General features: G+C 38.9%; 1 protein-coding gene across 11 annotated transcripts in view; it reads left to right on the forward strand.

Annotated features, from left to right (window-relative positions):
* The first annotated feature begins 10,171 nt into the window (after window positions 1-10,171).
* The window catches only part of sgip1a (SH3GL interacting endocytic adaptor 1a), a 37,336-nt gene continuing 22,958 nt past the window's right edge, over window positions 10,172-24,549 (forward strand). For 6 of the 11 annotated variants that reach the window (XM_058072859.1, XM_058072864.1, XM_058072862.1 and 3 more), the window contains exons 1-7: window positions 10,173-10,674; window positions 21,626-21,689; window positions 21,909-21,933; window positions 22,134-22,154; window positions 22,368-22,430; window positions 22,538-22,601; window positions 22,762-22,937. In XM_058072859.1, coding sequence (XP_057928842.1) covers window positions 10,665-10,674; window positions 21,626-21,689; window positions 21,909-21,933; window positions 22,134-22,154; window positions 22,368-22,430; window positions 22,538-22,601; window positions 22,762-22,937 — 423 coding nt within the window. In that variant the 5' untranslated portion in view covers window positions 10,173-10,664. Of the gene's footprint in view, window positions 10,675-21,625; window positions 21,690-21,908; window positions 21,934-22,133; window positions 22,155-22,367; window positions 22,431-22,537; window positions 22,602-22,761; window positions 22,938-24,549 lie in introns of all 11 variants that reach the window. The other 5 variants (XM_058072869.1, XM_058072870.1, XM_058072868.1 and 2 more) reach the window with 3 other exon arrangements.

Raw genomic sequence — 24,549 nt, forward strand, 5'->3', positions numbered from 1 at the left:
TGTGTGTGTGTGAGTGTGTGTGTGTGTGTGTGTGTGTTGGAGGATTTAATGAGGTAATAGTTAACTTGGGAAATGATAAGGAATTGGATCAAGGATTGAAAAGTCTCCATCTTTCTCTTTGGAAGACAAAAGCAGGGGAAGTAAAATTCTGTGGCTGCACGGCGGACGAGTGGTTAGCGCGAAGGCCTCACAGCTAGGAAACCCGAATTCAATTCCACCCTCGGCCATATCTGTGTGGAGTTTGCATGTTTTCCCGTGCGTGCGTGGTTTTTCTCCGGATACTCCGGTTTCCTCCCAAATTGTCCATAGCTATGAATGTGAGTGTGAATGGTTGTTTGTCTATGTGCCCTGTGATTGGCTGGGTGTACCCCGCCTCGCGCCCGAAGACAACGGGGATAGGCTCCAGCACCCCCGCGACCCTTGGGAAGATAAGCGTTAGAAAATGAATGAATGAATGTAAGTCTGTAACCTAAGTACACACCTTGTGGATACACACTCCAGTACAGTAGGTGGCGGTATGCACTTCAAATGTTAAACACGAAGAAGAACACACCTGTAACTGATAATACTGATCATTTTTACATCCTTCTGCCATTCTTGTTGGAAGGTTTTGCTTCACTTTGCCTCCATTTTGTCTGCTGGTGATCTGCTCTCTGCCTCATGTAAGTCCTTTTGACATGTGTCCTATATTTGCATCTTTTCACTTGTTTGGTTTGTCTGTAGGCGGCACAGCGGTCGAGTGGTTAGTGCACAGACCTCACAGCTAGGAGATCAGGGTTCAATTCCACCCTCGGCCATCTCTGTGTGGAGTTTGCATGTTCTCCCCGTGCATGCGTGGGTTTTCTCCGGGTTATTTGGCGACTCCAAATTGTCCATAGGTATGAATGTGAGTGTGAATGGTTGACACACTTGTTGTAGAGGGATACATACCTGTCAACAATTGTGTTTGAAAATTTCTGGAAAACAAGGGATTAAAAAAAACTTTAAAGTTAAATTAACGTTTTAAACAAGAGGGTGATGGGAAAAAAGGTCAAAGTATGTGAGTTTCCCAGGGAAAACAGGAGGGTTGATGGAGGGAAAAGACATACAGAAGGTGGAGAATTATACCTACATAGGGTCAACAGTCCAGAACAATGGAGATTGTAAAAAGGAGGTGAAGAAGCGTGTGCAGACAGGATGGAACGGGTGGAGAAATGTGTCAAGCGTGATGTGTGATAGAAGAGTTTCAGCTAAAATGAAAGTAAAGGTATACAAAACTGTGGTGACACCAGCCATGTTGTTTGGTCTAGAGACAGTGCCACTGAGGAAAAGACAGGAAGCAGTACTGGAAGTAGCAGAGATGAGGATGCTGAGGTTCTCATTGGGAGTGACCAGGATGGATAGGATCAGGAATGAGTACATGAAAGGGACATTACATGTTAGAGGCCTTGGAGACAAAGTCAGAGAGGCCAGACTGAGATGTTTGGGACATGTCCAGAGGAGACATAGTGAATATATTGGTAGAAGGATGCTACGTTTAGAGTTGCCAGGTAGGAGGCGTAGAGGAAGACCAAAGAGGAGGTTCATGGATGTGAAGGAGGACATGAGGGTAGTTGGTGTGAGAGAGACAGATGCAGAAGACAGGGTTGGATGGAGGAGATTGATTTGCTGTGGCGACTCCTGAAGGGAAAAAACAAAAGAGAAAGAAGAAGATACATATGGAGCCATGATTACAAATGTCATTTTAAAAATGAGAGTGATTTTCAAAGTGAGGAGACAAAAGACTTGAAGGAAGTTGCAGCAAAATGGAAAAAAAAACATTTTTGATGGGTAGAAACCACCACAAAGTATGCTCAAGAAAACCAGTTATTAGATTGTCTTCTATGTAAAAATCTGTTTCAAGGAAAAGAGAGCTGATGGCCCCGTTGGGGTCCCTTGAGGCTGCCTTAACCTTGTAAGCAAAGCACATAAATCAGTCTGGTGATGGATGTTGCTATTTATACCTTCTGAGCCAATTACGGGAGCAATGAAGAGGCTGAGAAGGCAGAGCAACATCATCGATAGACTGGAAAGGACCACAGACAGTCTTCACAGCTGTACCTATTTGATCTTGGAAAAACGTAGAAACCAGTGCCTACTAGTACGTTCATATAGTTAATATGTTGAGAACCAGATAATTCATTCATTTTCTACCGCTTATCCTCACAAGGCCTATCCCAGCTGTTTTTGGGCGAGAGGTCGCCAGCCAATCACAGGGCTCATATAGACAAACAACCATTCACACTCACATTCATACCTATGGACAATTTGGAGTCGCCAATTAACCTAGCATGTTTTTGGAATGTGGGAGGAAGTCGGAGTACCCATAGAAAACCCACGTATGCACGGGGAGAACATGCAAACTCCACACAGAGATGGCCGAGGTTGGAATCGAACTCGGGTCTTTTAGCTGTGAGGTCTGCGCGCTAACCACTAGACCGTCGTGCCGCCCCTAGGAAACAATATTTGTGTCAAAATAAAAGTATCTTTTCACTTTTTTTAGTTGGGATCTGATATTTTCCTGAAACTTTCCCATGTTCTACTGCTATGTTCTAACTGAAAAAGGTCGAAATAACCAAAAGGTTACCTTTTAATCGGTTCCATGTTTACGTAGCCATAGAACACAATATTCTGTGAGCCTTGAATAATCAGTCAAACATGTCCAAAATGTCCGGTAGTGAAACCGGAGTACCCGGAGAAAACCCACGCATGCACGGGGAGAACATGCAAACTCCACACAGAGATGGCCGAGGTTGGAATCGAACTCAGGTCTCCTAGCTGTGAGGCCTGCGCGCTAACCACTCGTCCCGCCATGCAGCCCATGTGCAGTATAATATTTCTGAAATACTGCACATGCAGTTATTTGAATGTAAAGTTGTTGGAATCAAATACCGATGAGCTAACAGAATATTCTAGTATCTACAATCTGAAGTAAGGAAATCTATTACACAGTATGATATCCAATCTGACATGTCGGATACATCGAAGAGAAGAACACCAAAATAAAAAGCAAAGGGAAAGAAAATATGACATGGAGTGAAATTTGAGTGGGGCCTCTCTCTCTTTCTCTCTCTTTCATTTGACAGGGACGACCAAGTCCTCCCTGTGGGGTTGCCATAGCAACTGTGCCAGAACCTAATACTGAGACATATTCTCCAGACATTTTATATATATGTGTGTGTGTATATGTATATATTAGGGATGTCCAATATTGGCATTTTTGCTGATAACGCTTTGCGTGCTGTCTGCGGGATGAAACTCCGCCTTAAATTTAATTGTATAAAGGTGCTTCATGAAAACAGGACAGCACAAATGGCGGCGATGTTGATGTAGTTTGCTCAGCACTCGATGCAGGATCTCGTCCTCTTTCCCAGAGTGCATTGTTGTACTGTTGATGTAAATGGCGAATAGATTACAAGTTTAAAGCTCACATAGTAATGTGAATTCTTTACTATGTGTTTGAAGAGGAAAAATGCAAATACACTAAGTCAGTTCAGTCACTGAGTGCACTTAGACTGTAGGTAGGGCTTGTGCACTAAGCAAGAGGCAAGGCTAAAGGCTGTCTCATGTCAGGTTTCTTTACTCTATTTGATTTGGGAATGTCCCAATTCATTTGTGGAGTTCAGAAAATATTTATAAACAATTGTAAGCACATTGCAAATATGTTAAAGTATTCAAAATCAAGTGAAAACAGTCACTGAGTGCACTTGGACTGTAGGTAGGGCTTGTGCACTAAGCAAGAGGCAAGGCTAAAGGCTGCCTCATGTCAGGTTTCTCTACTCTATTTGATCAGGGAATGTCCCAATTTATTTGTGGAGCTCAGAAAATATTTATGAACAATTGGAAGCACATTGCAAATATGTTAAAGTGTTCAAAATCAAGTGAAAGCAGTCACTGAGTGCACTTAGACTGTAGGTAGGGCTTGTGCACTACGCGAGAGGCATGGCTAAAGCCGGCCTCATGTCCGGTTCCTCTGTTGTATTTGATTAGGGAATGTCCAAATTCATTTGTGGAGCTCAGAAAATGTTTATAAACAATTGAAAGCACACTGGAAATACCTTAAAGCATTCTAAACTAAGTTAGAGCAGTCATTGAGTGCACTTAGACTGTAGGTAGTGCTTGTGCACTAAGTGAGAGGCAGCCTCATACAAGGTTTCTGTACTGTATTTGATTGGGAAATCAATGAATTAGTCCATGTCATATACAGGAAGTGAACATATATGTATTAGTAAATTATGTGTCTTGTGAATATAGTTCATATTCTATAATTATGAGACATTCAATGTACAGTAAACTGCACGCATGTTTGAAATAAAATAAACCATAGCCATGACCAAATAATACACATTAGATTGCTATAATGTTGGACTTCATGTTCTGCCAGAGATTTGTGGGACCACGAGTTGTTGTTTTTTTTTTGTTTTTTTTTTTTGCTTTTCAAATCTGAACTTAGAACTTCAAAAATAAATAAGAGAGCTGTTTGCTATCCAGCTCACTAAAGTTTATTAATACTGACTGACATTGCATAAAGCAACTTGGAAAATACTTTTTATGATCATTTCTAAAGTCAAATACAGTAAACGTAAATGGCCTCATGACCGTGTAATATTGTCATTTAAGAGCGAAGAAGGCAGGATGTGAAATGCAAGTTTGCCATCTGTAATGGCACTAATTGTGTTGTGGCCACTGTCGATTCATTCGGGTTGATTAGTTGCATTCACTGCATCAGACTCTGGCTCAATAAATAATTACCATGAGCTTGAGAAATGATTAATCTGTTTGATTAATTATTCTGAAGGTGTTTCATAAGAGTGTTGATGCCCGGGGATGGTTGAATAAGAATATCTTATGCCAGTCTGTTTGTTGATCAAAACATTATTGGTTTACAATATGTTTGGGTTCTGTTTTAATTTGAAACCGAGCAGGTGCTGGTGCATGTGACACTTCACATGCACCAGCACCTGAGTTCCGTGTTTGTATGTCATTCCATCACTTCTATCAATTTATATTTCTGGTGGTGACAAGGAGCCTGATCACTGAACACGAGCATACAACATGACAATAATAATAATAACTACAATAAAATCAATTGTTTTTTTTTCCACAATTCTTTGTGTTTGCTTCACAGCCCAATGCGTGAAGCACTGGGAGTGCACTCAGATACTGCATATCCTAAAACTCTATGTGCCTATTTTAAGATACTTCATGAATTATAGCTACAGAATTTAATGCGTCACTGGGGGGGTCCGTCTGGGCACCCACCTGCGTGTCATACTTTGGACACATGCACACACACTCTCTCTTGTAACCTATATACCAGCAGGTGTCATACTAACCTGCAGTTGGGGTTTTTCACCCATTGAGGTTATTATTTTTTCCATTTTAGCAATTATTATTTTTTGCACAGAAAATTGTTACATTTATTACAGTCATTTTTTACAATGCTTATTTTAGAAATCCCTGTGAGCTTACCTAGCTCCATTCTGTCATCTCAGCAAGGGCTTCCTCGGAGTGGCCTAATTTAAGATGCATGATTTCTCCTAAATATAGCATGATTGTAATTCGTGGGCTGACTTATTTAGACTATGGGCCAATGGGGGACGGTAATTGGTGTAGCCAAAGAGAGACATGTTGGGCTGGTGTTGACATCCAAGAGACCATTAGGGAACCCAAAGACCATGCAGCATGAGCAATGCGCAGCCAAGAGCTCATCTATTCCATCATCTGTCCAGTTGTTACGTGGACCACTGGGTTCCAGAGAGCTCTTGTAGTAATCTGTTAACTATTAGTCATGTATTTTAAGATTATACTGGAGAAAAATATAATGGCTGAACAATTTGACAAGTTTGGTATTGTTATGTAAGACAAAGTTATGGTTCCTAGACCCAACCGTGTTGATGAATTTCCTCAAAGTAAGATTTCTTATTTATAAATCTAATATTGTCATAGCTAGTGCATTGAAAACGATTTATGACCTTACCAATACAATTGTTAACATTATTAGAGTCCTTTTATATATAAAATAACACCCCTATGGCCACCTTTAAACTCGGAGGAGGACATATAGAGCATGAATTGACATCAAGGGTCCATAGTTCTAGCTTGGAGTGGATTGCGGCTGCAACAGTAACCAGTGTTATGATTATTATGATTATTGTTATTATTATTATTGGGCCTGTTGTGAGATAATTCAAACCTGCAATAAAAGCCAGTTTTTGCGTCAATCAAGTCTCACAGAACATTATAGTAATATTACTGCCACCTAATGACAAGTGTAGAATACTACATACCATCATGTCCTTGAATGCATTTTCTGAATGCAATATATTTTAGTTAATTTAGACATTTTCTGTTTTGAAAATGCATAATTTAGAAAAAATATATATATTTTTTTTTTACTAAAAATGGGCTGCAACAACAAAAATTTTGGTGCCTGCAGTGCAACCAAGAGAGCATACAAACAACCAAACAATCCTTGTCTCTCCATAAGAAGAATGTATGTTGATGAAAAGTAGCCTAAGCGGCACAAGCCTAAACATGCCGTTTCTTGTGGTGTATAGTATGTGTATGCCTGTACTGCAGGGCAAAGCAGTAAGTGGGGTTGACAGGGAACAGTGTGAGCAGGCAGCCTGCATCAACAGTTGCTGAATGGCACGTACGCACTGAAAATGGCATCCTGCCATCCCCACGCCTTATCACCCAACAAACCTTTTCTCTGCCGCTGAGTGGAATGTTGTTTTGGTTTGAATGCACTCATTGCGGCCTAATCGGTGGGTGGGTGCTGCCTAATCGTTATCCCTCATTACCGCATTGTGGGGGTGGTGGGCGTAGTAGAGCAGGTTGGGGATTTGCAGGGAAGTTACAGCATTCAAGTGTGATTCAAGTGATAGTTGAGCCAAGGGAAGTCCTGTTATAGAGATGATGTCAACAAAGAATTTGAATTATAAAAGCAAGCAAAGTTACTTCAAGTATGTCTTGTTATCATTCAAATTAATTGTTGCATAAAGGCAAATGCATATAATGCCTTGGATTTTTTTTTGCTCTCACACACTTTTCAGACACAGTGTTTCCATTGTGAACATGGGACAGGTACAGTCTGTGTGAGGTTAGGCCACATCAAGTATTCCACACAAAAAGGTTTGGAGTATTACAAAAAGAATAATTTTTGCAGTCTTTATTCATAACAGTCAATTCTCTAGTTCAGCTAATATGTATGTTTTCAGACTGCAGGACAAAACCAGATGACTTCAAGTAACAATAAAGCTTACTTATTTCAATTCTAATGCTTTTTATCTGAAGATATTAGGACGTTAGCACCACTATATAATATGGAAGCCTGTTTCAGCCACTAAAAAAAAGTTATCTCAATGATAAGTCATAATTATGAGATAAAAAGTCGAAATTATGATATAAGAAAGTCAAAATTATCAGATAAAAAGTAGTTTTTATTAGATAGAAAGTCGAAATTATGAGATACATACTGCGCATGTGCCACAGGTGCCTCGTCCTTCACTTGGCAAAAATGGCGAGGAGACATTTACTATGTGACCTTTGTAAATGTTTGACGTTTGCTCCATATATAATGAGTTGTCCGCGGTTGCATTGTTGTTCAGTAGGATACCCACCTTGCTTACAATCGTGTCGCCATTTTTGTGGCACATGCGCAGTTTGTATCTCATAATTTCGACTTTTTATCTTAGTCTTACTTTTTGTCTCATAATTATGGCTTTTTAATTCATAATTTCGACCTTTTATCTCATAATTATGACTTTTGTTAAATCTCATTTCGACTCTTAATCTCATAATTATGACTTACCTTTGGGATAACTTTTTTTTCATTGGCGGAAACGGGCTTCCATAGTATGGCACTCTGAAGTATACTTATATATTTATAGGTGGAAACTGAAAAATGTCTCTTTGTACTTCCTCTTTTGAACATTTTAACCAATCTACAAACATGATGTTGATAAATTGCCAGACTAAGGCAAGACTGCCCCCCACGGGTGAAAGGAAGAACCAAAAACAAATGCTAAATAAAGGTGGGACTAGGTTAAATTGTATCTTTTGCAGTCAGTAAATCTGAATTTCCACAATTTCCCACCGTTGCGCACCTACTATATCTAAATTTCAAAGTATTCAAATAAGATATACATACCAAATATATAGCACATGGTGTCGAAAGTTGTATTTCTGTGATGTCAACCGGCAATGTGAAGTAGTGTGTGTGTGTGTTTTTTTTACGAATTACGAAGGCTTTGCTTCATTTAAAACCATCTTATCTGTTTGGGTAACATCATTCATCGGTTTCCCCTCTTTATTTGTACAGGAAATATGTCAGCGGAGTTAAAAACAAGCACAAAGTAATACAAGAAAGTGCCAAACGCAGCCATGGATGAATACAGCAAAAGCTGTTGCGTCAAAATGGCCGCTAGATGGCGGGAGAAGATATGATATGTGGACAAGGACAAGTGAAGAGAGGCGGTGTGACGTTCAGGGATGTACAATATTATCACATTTTATTCACATTCATACATCGCCTCTCCATTTGTTTTGTAAAATAGAAATATGTTTCATGTTTTATTTTATTTTATTTGTTGGCAAATTTACATTGAGAGAATTATTCGGTGAAAGAATTGTTGAATATCAAAAACCTGATGATAATAACAAATATAACTCATACGAGTTTTCATTTTAACAATTTCCACGGTTCTCTCAAAATCACGTAACGTACTGCAAGTTCTTACATGAACAGCAATGACACAGTATTGCCATAAAACTATTTGTGTTGTCATCATTGCATTTGTCCAAACAAATGTGCCGTTTAGTTGTACCAGGCATTAAATTAAGCAATAGTCTGAATAAACAAGAGTGGTTTTATAATTTTTCCATAACAGTAGATGGCTACATTGAGAGTGATTTGCTTACCGAAAGCCCTCCAATACAACTAATGTAATATAGTGGACAGATATGAATGTACTCATAATTTTCAATTATTCAACTTGTGAACATGTTATGAGAATCTATCTCTAAACCCAATAACCTATATTGAATGGCTTTGTGAGTGTCATTAATGTTAAATTTAATCAGTAGCAATAAGTAGGCTTCATGATGCATATGTGTTTAGCATGTCTAGATGGTTCTGGGTTAAAAACTATACTCAAAACTATGAGAAGGTGGTGATCTAGTGCTTGGTTGAGTATGTATGATGTATGATGGCGGAATAGTAGGTTAATACTTCACAAGTTGACCCACAGACATTGAATGCACCTACAGAAAAAAAAACAAACATTGAAATGAAAGTATTCAAAGCACTGACTACTGTATATGAACAAGCTAGTTAATTGTGAGAATTTCAAATGTCTTTATTGTTTATTTTACAAATGGCGTCACATAGACGCAAAGCAATGTTGTGTTTTGGAATCGTTTTCTCTTTTTCTTATTCCTTTCTCCTGCTCAATCCTTTAATTTGCATAAATAAATGACCCACTGCCACTTGTCCACTTTATTCCATTACTTACCCCACTCAGATTAGCCAGCCCACACTGCAACATGCACATACACCCCTCTCAGGGGGCTGAGGTCAGTGCATCTGGTTGTTGGTTGCAGTGGAAGCTTGGGTTGCCATGACGTCACCCATATTCAATCAATGTCCCATTGCTTTAGGAGAGCACAGAGGCTGGGAATAGAAGGCAAGGGAGTGAGGGAAATGAGTAGGCTATTCCAGGTAGGGTTTGACACACAGAGGCAAGATGTACTGGAGTAGCTGTAGACATAGTGCTCAGCAATTTTGTGTGTTAATAGCTGTGTGTGTGTGTGTGTTGTGGTGCCTCCCTGCTTTCCATGAGCAAGCAATTCACTGCCTGTGAGCAAGTAATTGTCATTCACCACCATTGTGCAGACGCAGTGTACTGCACTGACATAATAAGGTAGAATGGGGTGGAGCTGTGTGTTGACATGTGTTTATTTTTATACTGTGTCTTCTGATCCTGTTTGGCAGTTGGCTATTGAGTTAGTATTTTGTCAAGCAAAGAGAAGCTTGAAGAGAAAAGAGAGCCTCCCAGTGAGTCAGGCTGGAGGCCATGTGACTCCTCCAAGGGCTTCAGTGATTGGCTGAGCGTGCCTATGACCTCAGCAAAGCTGCCTCTGCCCCTCCTCAACACAACAACCCTCCTCTCCCAAACACACATGCACGCAAAACTCCCTCCCACCTTCTCACCCTCTCGCTGTCTATCTCCCTTCTCTGTGGTTCTTTACCCCCAGTTAGCTTTTCCCCTCCTCTCCGGCATCCGATGCTGAACGTGTAGGTTAGAGCCGCAGTCGCAGCAGAGAGGCAGGCCCTGCAAACAGCAGCATCCATGGATTAAAGCCCCTAGCTCGTATTATTATCTGCAGTTAGTCTAACCAGGCCTCAATCCCTCCCGTCTCTATCTCTTTGTATCTCTTAATGCCTGGCCTTTTCTCCCTTTTTGGCTAGCTGACAGGCGACGTCTGGGGGTGTTAGAGGCTCACAGTTAGCCAGGGCGTTAGCCACACACACACACGGCCGCTGTACTGTCCATCAGTACCGACGAGGTTTCTTCTCTTCTCCACATCTCCACGCTTTCGATTCAGTATCATTGGCGGTAGAGGAATGCAAATCTGCAACCATGATGGAAGGTAAAATGGAATATTTTATTCGCATGCTGTTCTCTTTCGTAGTGTGATTTAAAGTAATCCTCCTGTATGTCCTTGTCCTACAAGAGCTGGCAAGTGTACTCTATATTAGTGGGTTCAAATGTCATAGGCTGTCATGCTACATTCAAATCACTTATTCTCGGGATAAGGGCAAAATTGTAACACAAATTGAACCGTGTATACATTTTTGTCTTTGTTCCCAACACCCCCTTTTAACACTTCCATTCTAAAGGATTATTTAGAGGTATTGTGCAGGAGAGCTTATGTGCCCAGCTGGTTCATTTGTATAAATTCTCTTTGTATGGTGTTGTGTTAAACATTCACACGCATCATGTCTGAACAGGTCGTACATATGTATCTTATTGACACCTACACATGTTTGGATTCATCATTGACTAAAAACAAATTAATGATAGCTTTACACGCTTTGATGACATCATTAAGGAGAAGGCCGCAGCAGACACTCAAATATCTCCAATCATGTGTTCCTTTTACTGTAGTTCTTAGTTCCATTTTGTTTCTAGTAAGTAACATTTAGAATCTTGTGTTTAACAATCTCATAACTCCTAATTGAAAAAAAAACATAGCAATGTTGGTAGTACAGTACTATATTTTCTTTAAATATGGAAGATTGTATCACAAGTCATCTTAATTGTGGTACATCTTCACATCAAGCCTGTGGCTGCTATTTGAAGGAAGTATATTATTGTTGTTTTGGTTGTTGACATTATTACACAAACAATCTGATTGGCCCCCAATCGACCCTTGAACAAAACAAAGTGTCGGCATGAAGTGTTTTTGCTTCAAGCAGAAGTGGGAATCTGAATTAAACTGACTAATTCAGTAATTAGAAATAAACAACAGTGCAGCAACATACGCAATTACATGAGCACAATCAGTCATTACTAAGGGTATGAATGTTCCTTCTCACGATGACAGCATTTCATTCATTTTAGGTAGCAATACAGTCCATCCACAGCATGCATTTATCAACTCGGCTTGTTTATCATTTATACCAAAAAATAAAAAATATCGCCCAACCCCAGTTGAGACTTGTGGTCAGCAATTCTAAAATAATACCAGAATGTTTTGAATGATTAGAAAACAAATCTATTTGCAGTTACCGGTGTCTTATTTAACAAAACACCATTCATGTCCAATTAAGAATCATATCATGTAATGTTCCTTTCTTGCGCTTAGTGTTCTGTCCTTTCATTGACCAGATTTTTCACAAGCCAGTCCAAGTGTTAGGCAGCCACTGCATTCGGAGGAGAAAAAAAAAACTGTCTCCAAACAACTTTGCTTCCATTTGCATGGATAGCTCAGGCTTAGCAGGGGCCTGTGTGATTGCAGGATTATAGTCAAGTGTTAAAACTGGAAGCTAATCCTTGTTAGCTTTGCTTTTTAAAGCTTCATGTCATTGCCTGTATGGGTGTTAATGGCAAACAAATGGTGTTGAAGATGAGGGTTGATTACTTTGTTTTGGTTTCAAAGCATAGAAGCAAACATTCAATAATTGTTGTCATTGATTTGCCTGGAAACCTCTTTCCATTACCAAAAATATATCTATTCCATATCAAATTCCGTAAATCTATTCCAAGTGAGAATTCAGTCCACAAAAATGTGACTTTACACATTGCAGAGTGTCAAACCTGTTGGCCTGTTAACTCCAGTTACTCGCAGGCCACGTTGTTGCCACAAGACTTGGTTCTTGACACTTACTTGACCGACTGAACTGAACTGAACGAACTTGTGTATATATAAACCCCTGATGTACAGAATAGAGTTCAGGGATCACACACTGCATTAGTCCTCTTTTAACTGTATATCAAACTGAAATCTCATTGGCAGTGTTTTTGTTATGTGTACAGTTATTTTTTTTTAAGAATAATTAATACATGGTTGTTATTCCTAGTTGCAAAATATTGAACGACAAGTCATATGTAGTATTCTGGTCACTAGGCATCAGTAATGTTACATTGATGATACATTACCTTACGTTACTTTACCCTATCACTGCACTGATCGAGCCATAGCATGTCTGGCAATACATAGCGAAAAAGCTAATTTTCCCATTCCATGTCGAAGTTGTACGTTTTTGGCTTTTTCTTTTCTCCTTCTTCCCCACTCCATTTGAGTGGGGAAGAATAAATGGACTGGGGGCTAACCAGGTAGATTGGTAGCATGTTAGTATACCTGAAGCTACGTTTGTCTGCTACTTTAGAAGCCTTGGAGATTGGTCATTAATGTTATAATAGCCGGTAGTAATGTCAAAAGAGTCAGGGCATCTCTTTTCCACAATAATTTGAAGTGGTATTCGGTACCATCTGGTTTCCTTAGCAACAACTGTGTGTCATTGTGTCTTTAGGTACTTGGTTTAAGACGAGATTCCCCAAAGCAGTAGAACATCATGCTTGGTGTTTCACACTTTATATCAGGGGTCTCAAACACGCGGCCCGTGGGCCAAATGTGGCCCGCAGGACACTAGTTTGAGGCCCCTGCCTTGATATGAAAGTTTAATGTTAGTGCAGCCTGCGCAAGTTTGATATGGATGCTGTATGGTATCATGTACCCAGAAAAAATTATTACGTTTGGTTAATGTTCATGTTAAAGGTTAAATAACTGTTAATAGTTATCCTCCCTATCCGTGTGGAAGTGGTAAGTTTTTGACTTTTTTAAGTTTAAAGGAAACAACTTGGAGGCTAGCGTTTAGGTCGCTAGATCTCTAGTTTGCGAGTTAGCATGTGTCTCAAGACCCTGCAGTTGCGCAATATGTTGTAAATAAAAAGAGTATAAATGTGACGAAAGTCGTGTTTTGTCATGTCTACAGGGCTCTAATAATGCTTTGTTAATTTTAATCTGAAAAAAATAATTTGTCTACCCACCAACTATATGTGGTTTCTTAAGTTTTTATTATTTGCTGTTTTATTATTATTATTATATTTATTTATTACTGATTGATTGATTTTCTTTATTCTTGATTTGTTTATTTTTCATCTTATTTTATGTAGAACAATAAAAATTAAGATATTTGAGAACAGTGGAATGTTTTATCAGCGCTTTTATTGTAGAAAATCGGAACCAAAGCACTGAAAAAGTATATTTTTCTGTTTTTAATAAATGCGTTTTTTTTTTTTTTTTTTGGAAAACCTGATGTGGCCCAGTTTCACCCAGACCCTAGCTCCAGTGGCCCCCAAGTAAATAGAGTTTGAGACCCCTGCTTTATATGATTTTGGCATGTCGTTGGTGTCATAACAATACATGACCAATTGCGTACATTGTGTTGCACCTGTCCGATGATGCATCAGAAACATATCTCAGTAACCAGCCTTTTCTGAGTTATAATGTGTTTCTTTTTAAATTTGATTTAATGTGATGTCTAGGGTCAAAGATTTTCAACACATTATAACATGGACTCACACAATTTCAAAGCAAGAACCAGTGTATAAAACTTGTACACTTGCTCTTCTGTTGTGCAATTGTTGATTCAATTGTTGCCTGAAGTTATAATAAGGGAAGGTAGCTTTACTTGATTTTGAAATTATGGCAAGATGTGTGTCTGTTCAGCAGCATAGATAAAACATCAAATATTTGGCTTTAATTGAAAATGGTTTGAATTTTCAAGTTCAGTAACTCAATAAAACAGTCAATATTGATTCAGTCATCTACTAATACGCGCATGATAGTTTGTGTGATGTAGTTTATTGTTGAAATTGTCGCAGAACAAAAGCCCACTGTGACCATGGTTGACAAATAATTTGACCCAGATGAACTTTCACTGCACAAAAAGAAGAGAGAGCAAAGGGGAAATGTTGTCATTTGCTTTTGTGTGCACTTTCTTGGCACTAGTTTGGGAATTTTAGAATGGATTCAGTGACAAGACAATTCTCTTGAATGACATTTTGTGTTTTTTTTTAAAGCAGACACACCCAGCCTCAGTGACACACTTGCCTAATCACACATAAGATTCATGGCCAGATAAGAACAGACATGCTTGTGTAATCCTGTGGCAGCTGGGGAGACAGGTTTATTTTCAAGTGACAAACTATTTCCTTTCAGTAACGCATCCGATTCAGTTTTGGCTTGATCCCTTTGTATTCCGGATACCCTTCTTGACGAATACCGATGATGCTTACTAGTGGGGATTCGAACCACTACACCACAGCAGGCAATGTCGTGGCCAATCACTGATCTTTAAAAATCCTCAAAAAAAAGTTACTTTACTTCAACCATTGTGTGTGGAAATGGGAAGTTTTTGGCTTCTTTTTGTGTCCCCTTTTCCCACAACAGTTTAGAATCAATAAATTGGAATCTAATTAGTTAGCGTGGTAGCATGCTGTGGTTAAAGCAGTGACCGTCTCTTTTTTTTTTCCCTGCAGTGATTCCGTAGCCTGCGCATTGCAATTGAGCAATGTGTTGTAAACAAATAATAGGCGTTTAAAGGTGACTATAGGGGTGTTATTTCATGTCTACGAGGCTCTAATGGTGAAAAAGTGATGTAGAAAGTCGTACAGAGGTTTTATATTGTCTAACTACGAAAGTATTCCATGTAACGTATTCCAACCCTACTTCACGGAATTTCACTTATTGCGGTCAGGTCTGGAACCAATTAAGTGCGATAAACGAGGGATGACGCCCACAACAGTTTAAAATCCTTAAGTTTAGAATGAATAAATTGGAATCTAATTAGTTAGCTTGGTAGCATGCTGTGGTTAAAGCAGTGACCGTCTCTTTTTTTTTCCCTGCAGTGATTCCGTAGCCTGCGCATTGCAATTGAGCAATGTGTTGTAAACAAATAATAGGAGTTTAAAGGTGACTATAGGGGTGTTATTTCATGTCTACGAGGCTCTAATGGTGAAAAAGCGATTTAGAAAGTCGTACAGAGGTTTTATATGTTCTAACTACGAAAGTATTCCATGTAACGTATTCCAACCCTACTTCACGGAATTGCGGTCAGGTCTGGAACCAATTAAGTGCGATAAACGAGGGATGACGCTATGTACCATTGCACCCCCTGCCGATAGGATTCACTATGACCGTGATGTGGATTTGTGGGACAAAATGAATGAATAAGGTGTGATGTAAGTTTTCCCTGCAAATGAACTGGAAAAACTGGGATTTTAATGATTTTGTTCAACACTAAGACATGCTTTGCTTGGCTTATCTTTTAGTGTTTTTTAAAGTTCCCAACTTGTTCCCAAGTCTTTTTCATACATCTTACTTTCTGCATTAACATACTTCTGTCAACACATTGTTCTAACATAATAGAGTCAATGAAAATGTTTTCCAATCTGGTAGTTTCACATGTTATTGAAGTCTTAGTGTGAGCAGTCACCCGATGTATTTCTAATGCACGGCTTTAGACGTGGACCCAATGCAAACAGATGTCAGTTTCAATCAGCAGACAATACAACAGCACAGTGATGCAAAAACACAGATACCGGAAGAGATTAGAAGCATTTTGAGCTACGCTGCTCAGGCAGAGAAATGTCACGATGTTTGTGGGTGGGTGACAGTTATACAGTGGATAGTTTTGAGGAACTCAGCAGGTGATAAAAATCAGACGTTTTTGACCATTTGTGACATTTTCACAAAGAGTTTTTGAGTATTTTTTTTATGTTCAAGCTGACTAATCACATTGTATATTTACGTTTGTATAAAGGTTTGTTAGGAAAGGTCTGTCGTTCTTCTAGTACCTCTCATGGGTGACTCATTGGGGATATTTCATTTGCAATTATCAGCCCCCCCATGGAATAGAGCAGCCATTGATGTAAAACACATCTAGAAAAACTTGGTTGTTTTATTGTATTGTCTTTTAGCTGTTATTTTGTCAATATGAATCAGCCAATTGGTAAAAATGAAGGATTAAGACTCTTGTTGTCAGTGGCTCTTGTTCTTGTGTTCTTTTGTTTACATACATTCAGTGTTGCCATGGTGCTGAAGTCTTAACTTGGATACACATGGCCCAAAAGACACTGTTAAAAACTACTGCTTTACTTCATTTGTTTGCATGCAAAGTTATTCATTTAAAAGTCTAAAGTTATTCAACTGCACTTTTTTGTATCCATCATCCACTAAATATGTAACAGCTAAAAAGACATGTAATGTAATGGGACATAGTACCTATTCCACCGAAGACATTGTGCTTTTGGGTATTGCTTTAGTTGCATTGAGTGTATGTTTGCCAACCTTACTTAAGTCAGTGTTTGGAGTTGCTACATTTCCTTTGCAGTGTCTCTGCTGAAATACAATAAAATGAATACAATACAATTGACCTTCAATAAATGCTAAATTAAAGAAGACTTGTAATACACGATGACAAAGACATGTTGGCAGATACATGATGGTACTTTTTCCGCAACTTCTCATGTACTTTTTTTCTAAATTTGAGGATCTGTTATTGTGGAAAGATGCAGCATTCCTTTTTGCCAGACAAACCTATAATCAAGGTATTAACAGGCAAGGGTGGATTTCGCGGTGCGCCTTTAACCCAAATGGGAATTCCGGTTATGGGACGGAAGAGGGGAGATGTAAACCACGGACATTCTTTTAATGCTATGTCAAAGAGTTTGTCAGTTTGAAAGATGTGGTTTCGGGCTGTTTACAGTTTTCCATGTGTACTAGTTGAATTAATTAATGGTTTCCTCTTTTTATGTTATTTTCTATTTATGAAGGGTTACTGTGCATTGATTGGTGATGCCTTTGCTATCACCCATTCTAACTTCTAACAGAAACTGACCAGAATAACAAAAATGACCAGACTCTATTGTGCAATAAAGCCATAGAGTCTCCAAAGTGTTTTCAGTGATGGTGTTCATTTTATCCTCAAGTTATCCTTGGAGTCTTTTGAAGGGAGTGCTGACCTATGAAGCACTGACTCCCCGATCAATGGGGCTTTTTTAATAAACAGACCTGTGGGAGGAGAGGCAGTTTATTAGTAACACTCAGTTTGTTTATGCGTCGCTGTTGACGGACTTTTATGGGGGTGTCATACAACTTCCATGTCGAAAACTGACTGTTTAATTGTTATTACATTATATTATTTTGTTCCACTTACCGCTTTTGTAAAACATTTATCATATACCATTTATTCATTCATTTTCTACCGCTTCCTCACGAGGCTCGCAGGGGTGTTGGAGCCTATCCCAGCTGTCTTTAGACGAGAGGCACTCACATTGATACCTATGGACAATTTGGAGTTGCCAATTAACCTAGCATGCTTTTGGAATGTGGGAGAAAACCCACGCATGCACGGGGAGAATATGCAAACTCCACACAGAGATGGCCGAGGATGGAATCAAATTCGGTCTCCTAGCCTGCGTGCTAACCACTCAACTACCATGCAGCCTATCATGAAGCTCTGCTTCAGTCACACCAGTTACACTACCTCAAGAACTGTTGCATTCAAATTGCATATAGTGTGTGTATATACTGTGCATATTACACTGCAATTACACAACACACAATGTCTATGTAAGAAATAAAATGCTTGATTATCTATAAAAAAAAATTAGACCAATTGGTCATTCATTATTGAGTGAAATGTTTTATTGTTCCTTTTAATTTTTTCCCCCATTACTCGATTAATCAACAAAAAATTTGGTAAAATACTTGATTACCAAAATATTCTATAGCTGCAACCCTATCCGCTACAATACAAAAATTCAACATCCGAGGGAAAATGAATTAAACCACTTAAGTAACTTATGTTATTGGACTTTTTATGGTTACAAAATGTAGCATGTACTTCTTTTGCATTCATTGAAAATGATATTCCATTCATTCTTTTACACTTGAGCCTAAATAAATGAATAACAACAGAACATGTACACAGATGGACGCATCGTCATGCACTGGCATTTTCAAATTTTGTTCATCTCCACAGAAACAGTCGTCATGCTGTTATATGGTTTCTGGCCCTGACCCACTTTCCTTAACAGTGGATGATGATGTTGATTGACCCTAAGGGGCACCAGCAACAAAACTGGCATTTAATGTGGGTGTTTCTTTACATCTTTTTGTCTGCATGAAATGCATTGTTACTGCAAGTTAATAGGTCACAATGTAGCCACCTGCATTGTGCAGCCAAGGCCTAATTTTTAGCTTGCACAGGATAAAAACCTGTTGTATGTATTTTTCTCCACCACAGACTCAAGTTCTCACACTGAAACAACACATTGAAAACTCAAGATATATGGGCTTTACGTTGTTTCATAAGGGTCCAAATGACATCTATCGATTCATGAGCCATACTGCTTCTCCTCTGCAGGGTTGAGCAGAACATTGAGTCAAGAAATACTCTATGTTGGTGTTGCATTTGTCTGGTTTTGCCCAAAGCATTCACAGCAGGAAGTCCAACCAGAAAAACTATGTTGATCTTGACAGGCGTGTCACAACCATAGAAGTCGGTGTTGTTTCTTTGCAGCATTTAAAGAGTTAATTTGTGTGTCAGATATAGTATTTATCACTGATTAAGATTTGTGTAGTACCTACCATCATGGTGTCGTAACACTCTCCTTATATACCAACCTTTGTGTTTGTGTAGCAGTTGAGCCATATGCTTCTTTTTTTTGGCACCGCCCACTTTTGGGCTTGGTTGCCAAGAAATTCCAGGGTAGTCCCCTTCAGGGAGTGTTCAGATGTTTAACTGTGTCTCAGGCTTTTCATCACACCTGAACATTCCTTAAGGCGAAAGGCCACAATATTTCTAGTTACTGTCAAGAAAGTATAATATATCATAATATATATCCTCTGTATGGACTTGGATTAAAAAAATTCTGGACAAACTTGCATGGACATTGTGTGAAACGTTATAAAAGTTATATTGTTGCAGTAAGCTGTGTGTTTTTTTTAAGACTGCTCTTTTTTTCAAAACCCTTGGTTAAAGGGTGGCCCTTTTGTTGATGAAATATTAACATACTCTGCTTTTCTGCTGCTCTTCACCGGGGAGTTTTCCTCCTGTGGATTTTTTTCTATTTTTAGGACTGTTTCTCAACATTCTCTACAATGATTTGTAGAATCACAAATTGTTTATTTTGGATAATGTCCACCTTACTGTATGTCAGACAAGTTAGAATTGGCACACTTTCAGTTTCAGCCAGAGAGGGAAAATGTAATGACTCAAACCAATGTGCAAAAATCATGTAGTGTTCTTCAGTGTCTACTTCAATTCATCTAATGGAAACGACATTTAAACACGGCAATTAAATAAGCACTTGTCAGCATCCTTATGAAAGGAACTTATTATAACATTTCTTCATGTAGTCGTCACATGTATGTTATATTAGCTTTTCTCTGTAAAATTTCATTCACGCTCGCGTGTATAGATGTACAGATATAAAAAAAAAAAAAAACCCACAAAGGTGTGTGGGAGTTTACACTTCCTTATAATACCTACATTAAAAAAAATACAAGCAGAAGTACATTTTCTAGTATCTAAGCTCTTGCGGCACAAGTAGATGTGCCATATTAAAAATGTAGCTTTTTAAAAATACTACAAACAGATTAATGAGATTACCAGTAATTAAAATTTGAAACTGAAAATTGGGCAAGAATTCTTTTTTTTTTTCTTTTCTTAATTTATTTCAGACATGCATACTATGTTACATTATTCTTTCTCACATATACACTTACAATACAATACACTTACAATATCTATTTATTTATATATATATATATATATATATATATATATATATATATATATATATATATATATATATATATATATATATATATATATATATATACATACATACATATACATACACATATGTACATATATACACACAAGTGATTTTTTTACACACATATAATCACAGAATCTTACATAAGACAAAACAACAAAAGAAGAGTGGGAACATCGGACATCCCAGCAAAACCCCAGGACATTGCTGAAGCACACCACCAACCCCGCCAGTCAACACACCTGGCCCCGACCCCCCTAGCCCCTGAGTGCACCCACCGAGTGCCCAGCACCCCAGCAGTCCCCCGCACACCCCGCTGCCCTCCAATAAGATGCCATTTTGGCTGGACCCACAATTATGTGTGATCCCTGGGCGTTCTCAATAGCAGCTGGAACTAGGTCCACCAAAATGTATTGTTTTTTTTTTGTTTGTTGTTGATTGTTACTATCATTTATTTCATACACAGATGAACTAGTGGTGAATGTAATTGCATGGCACAAATCAAGAGCATGATTGTGTTACTTTGTGTGTGTGTGTGTGTGTATATGCGGCTGTGTCTGGGTGTGTGTTACATGCCGGGAGCAGCATCAGGTTGCTGCTCTGGAGTTTGCTGTGTGTGTGTATGTGGAGCAGATGAAGTACATGTTAGTACATGTTAGTCAGGTCATCATAATCGGTTGAGGATGAGGAAGAATTAGAGCCAGAGCAGTAAAGAACACATGGAGGGTGACAACTGGGCTTTCATATGGGGTAAGAGTGGCCGCCATTGGGCCTTTTTCATGATACCAATACAATCGATACTTAACAACAAATACAATCTTATACTCAACAGAATTAGTTAAGTTATTCTGTTGAAGCAAAGTCTGTTGAGGGATTGTATCGGTCGATGCAGGCCGATATAATCTGATACTTGTTTTATTGCTGAAGGCTGATATCGGTATCTGCTCGGGGCTCCCCTATAAATAATTATGTTTTTAGTGTTCCTGAATGCACAACTTTGTTACATTGATTCTCATCATGCTAATGGCTTTTCCAATTAAAATAGCTCATGTGCGTCACAAGGCTACTTCCATCTACAATGTCCATGAACAAAGATATGCAAACAATCAATATTACCAAAAATAAAATGTCAAGTCATAATCTACATTAACACATAGATTGCAGAGGATATTTTATAGCTGGAGGACAGCTATAATTGCTGTATTTTTACCTCATGCAATTACTCATCATTTATCTCTTTTTCTCAGGATTGAAAAAACGTACCAGGAAGGCCTTTGGTATACGGAAGAAAGAGAAAGACAGTGACTCTGCGTAAGTTGTTTTCTCTTTTATTCATCATTCATCACATTTTCAGAGGTTACATGGTGTGTAGTGTAATTGCTACTAAATCATGCTCCTTATATGAAGTACTGATGGCAATGCTTATCGGATACCGTGCATGCCAGTCTTTTTGTAGTTTGATTTTGGTGTGGACTTCTTTAAAATTCCATTTATATTCTCATTTCTCCTATCTTCTTTCATTTCATACAGGGGGTCCCCAGACAGAGAGGGAGGTGTAAGTACCTGTACATATATTATGTATGCGGTGTATCAATTAAAAATGTATGTTGTTTTTAGATTATTCACTTTGAAAACGCATTAAATAACACAGATGGTTTGATTTGACTTGTTTGTAGTAATTATTTCTTCTGACATTAAAAAGCAAGAATGAATCAATCATCCACTTTTAATGTATTTGTCCTTTTCACTGGCCAGGAAACCCAAGAGGCTGAATCGGTACTGAGTACAGTCATCATAGTAAACTAGTCTATAGAGTAGAAAGCAGTATCTGCACCTAGACTCTTTAGCTGTCATTGTTGTTTCCACTAGATTGCTATGTATTGCTATTAAAAAAATTGCAAAAGTCAATGTGAATATAGACTCTAAATAGTACTTTGCTATTCTAAGGTTGCCTGATGGCCGTCTGTGATTTGTACATTTTTTTTTCAGTCTCAAAGAAAGACCAATGGCGCTCCAAATGGATTCTATGGAGAAATTGACTGGGACAGATATGTAAGAACCTCTTAATGTATAGCAAGATTAAGTTAAAGCACTTAAAGTGACAATCGGGCAATTAAGCTCCCAATCGAAATTCTAAATGGTGCTTTACTGTGTTTCAGAACTCCCCTGAGTTGGATGAAGAGGGTTATAGCATCAGACCTGAAGATGAGGCAGATAAGGAAAATATCCTCATGCACTGCTTGATGAATCCGATTCTACCAAAACTCATCCCCAGTTTGTTTTAGTACGCATGATTATCATGTGCGGTTGGTAATCGTAATGGTAATCTTGCTGTTGGTTTTGTTGGGTGAACAAACACGAACTTTCCTTGACTCTTTCAAACCACGTTGCCCCAAGTCACATTTCTTCTCCTCTGATGAGTCGGAAGAAGAGGAGGACCACAGGAAAAAGTTTAAAATTAAGATTAAACCACTCCCGTCTGATCAAGTTGTGGCAGTGCCCTCGTTTGAAGAACTGAAAGCCTCCATAGGCAACATTTCTCTATCCCCATCTCCTCTGGTGAGTAATATGGACAACATTGTTGGTTTTCAGTATGTTGTGATGTGTGTGAGATGTTTATTCTGATGATGTAAATTAACGTATTTCCTGGACTATTACATCACACTTTTTGTCGTGGTTTGGCTAGTCCAGCTACTCCGGAGCGACTTATACGTTTTTTTTTTTGTTTGTTTGCTTGTGTACCACTATCTGCTACTCCTATATCACAAATTAATTTACAATTTAATTTACAATATCAACATCAACTGTCTATATGTGCCCTGTGATTGGCTGGCGACCAGTCCAGGGTGTACCCCGCCTCTCGCCCGAATACAGCTGGGATAGGCTCCAGCATCCCCCGCGACCCTTGTGAGGATAAGCGGTAGAAAATGAATGAATGAATGAATTTACAATTAATTTACAATGTAAACATCAACATAACTGTCTATATGTGCCCTGTGAGTGGCTGGCAACCAGTCCAGGGTGTACCCCGCCTCTCGCTCGAATACAGCTGGGATAGGCTCCAGCGTCCCCCGCGACCCTTGTGAGGATAAGCGGTAGAAAATGAATGAATGAATGAATGAATGAATTTACAATTAATTTACAATGTAAACATCAACATCAACTGTCTATATGTGCCCTGTGATTGGCTGGCAACCAGTCCAGGGTGTACCCCGCCTCTCGCTCGAAGACAGCTGGGATAGGCTCCAGCACCCCCCCGCGACCCTCGTGAGGAAAAGCGGTAGAAAATGAATGAATGAATGAATGAATTTACAATTAATTTACAATGTAAACATCAACATCAACTGTCTATATGTGCCCTGTGATTGGCTGGCGACCAGTCCAGGGTGTACCCCGCCTCTCGCCCGAAGACAGCTGGGATAGGCTCCAGCACACCCCCGCGACCCTCGTGAGGATAAGCGGTAGAAAATGAATGAATGAATGTTACTGCTCATTAAGAAACATAATTATAGAGTGACTCAAAATGGCCAAAAAAGACATTTTGAAATTTATCATCAGAGTTCTCTTTCAAACCTTAAGAATCTGTAATTTAGAAGCATGCTCCTCAAACATTAAAGAGAACTAACTGGACCTCACATGGGCAAGCACTTGAAGACCGAGGCAATGCTATAAACGTGTATGTTGTACTTAACAATAACAGATATACAAATAGACCACTATTTAGCTTTTTTTGTGCATTCATATGTACGTAAAGGCATCTTTAAACCTAAAGTTCTTTGGTTTTGTTGTGATGTTTTGCTAGAACTCCCGGTGACCTCAGAATCCTCCCATTCATGTAGCATCTGCGGCACAAAGCAGTCTCATCACATCTGCTGACGACCGGCTGCCAAAACAGCACAGTGTGAAAATAGTGTTCCATTTAAAAGTGCTTTGTAATCATAGCAAAAAAATTAGCAGTAGGATTTGTGGCAAGGATGCATTTTCATTTTTCTATTCAGCACAGAGGATGGTAGCTTCAGTGACCATCTTGAATAATTTAGATAGGAAAGTGGGCACACAGAAAACTGTGTGTCATTTAACTGTTTGAGGTTGGCTGTCGTCACATGAGCTTTGGATCTCAATAATTAATTTGTGATTCAGTGGCATCACCCGCTATTGACCACAGCTTTGT

This window comes from Doryrhamphus excisus, chromosome 5 (assembly GCF_030265055.1).
Source record: "Doryrhamphus excisus isolate RoL2022-K1 chromosome 5, RoL_Dexc_1.0, whole genome shotgun sequence".
In the NCBI taxonomy this organism is placed as follows: domain Eukaryota; kingdom Metazoa; phylum Chordata; class Actinopteri; order Syngnathiformes; family Syngnathidae; genus Doryrhamphus; species Doryrhamphus excisus.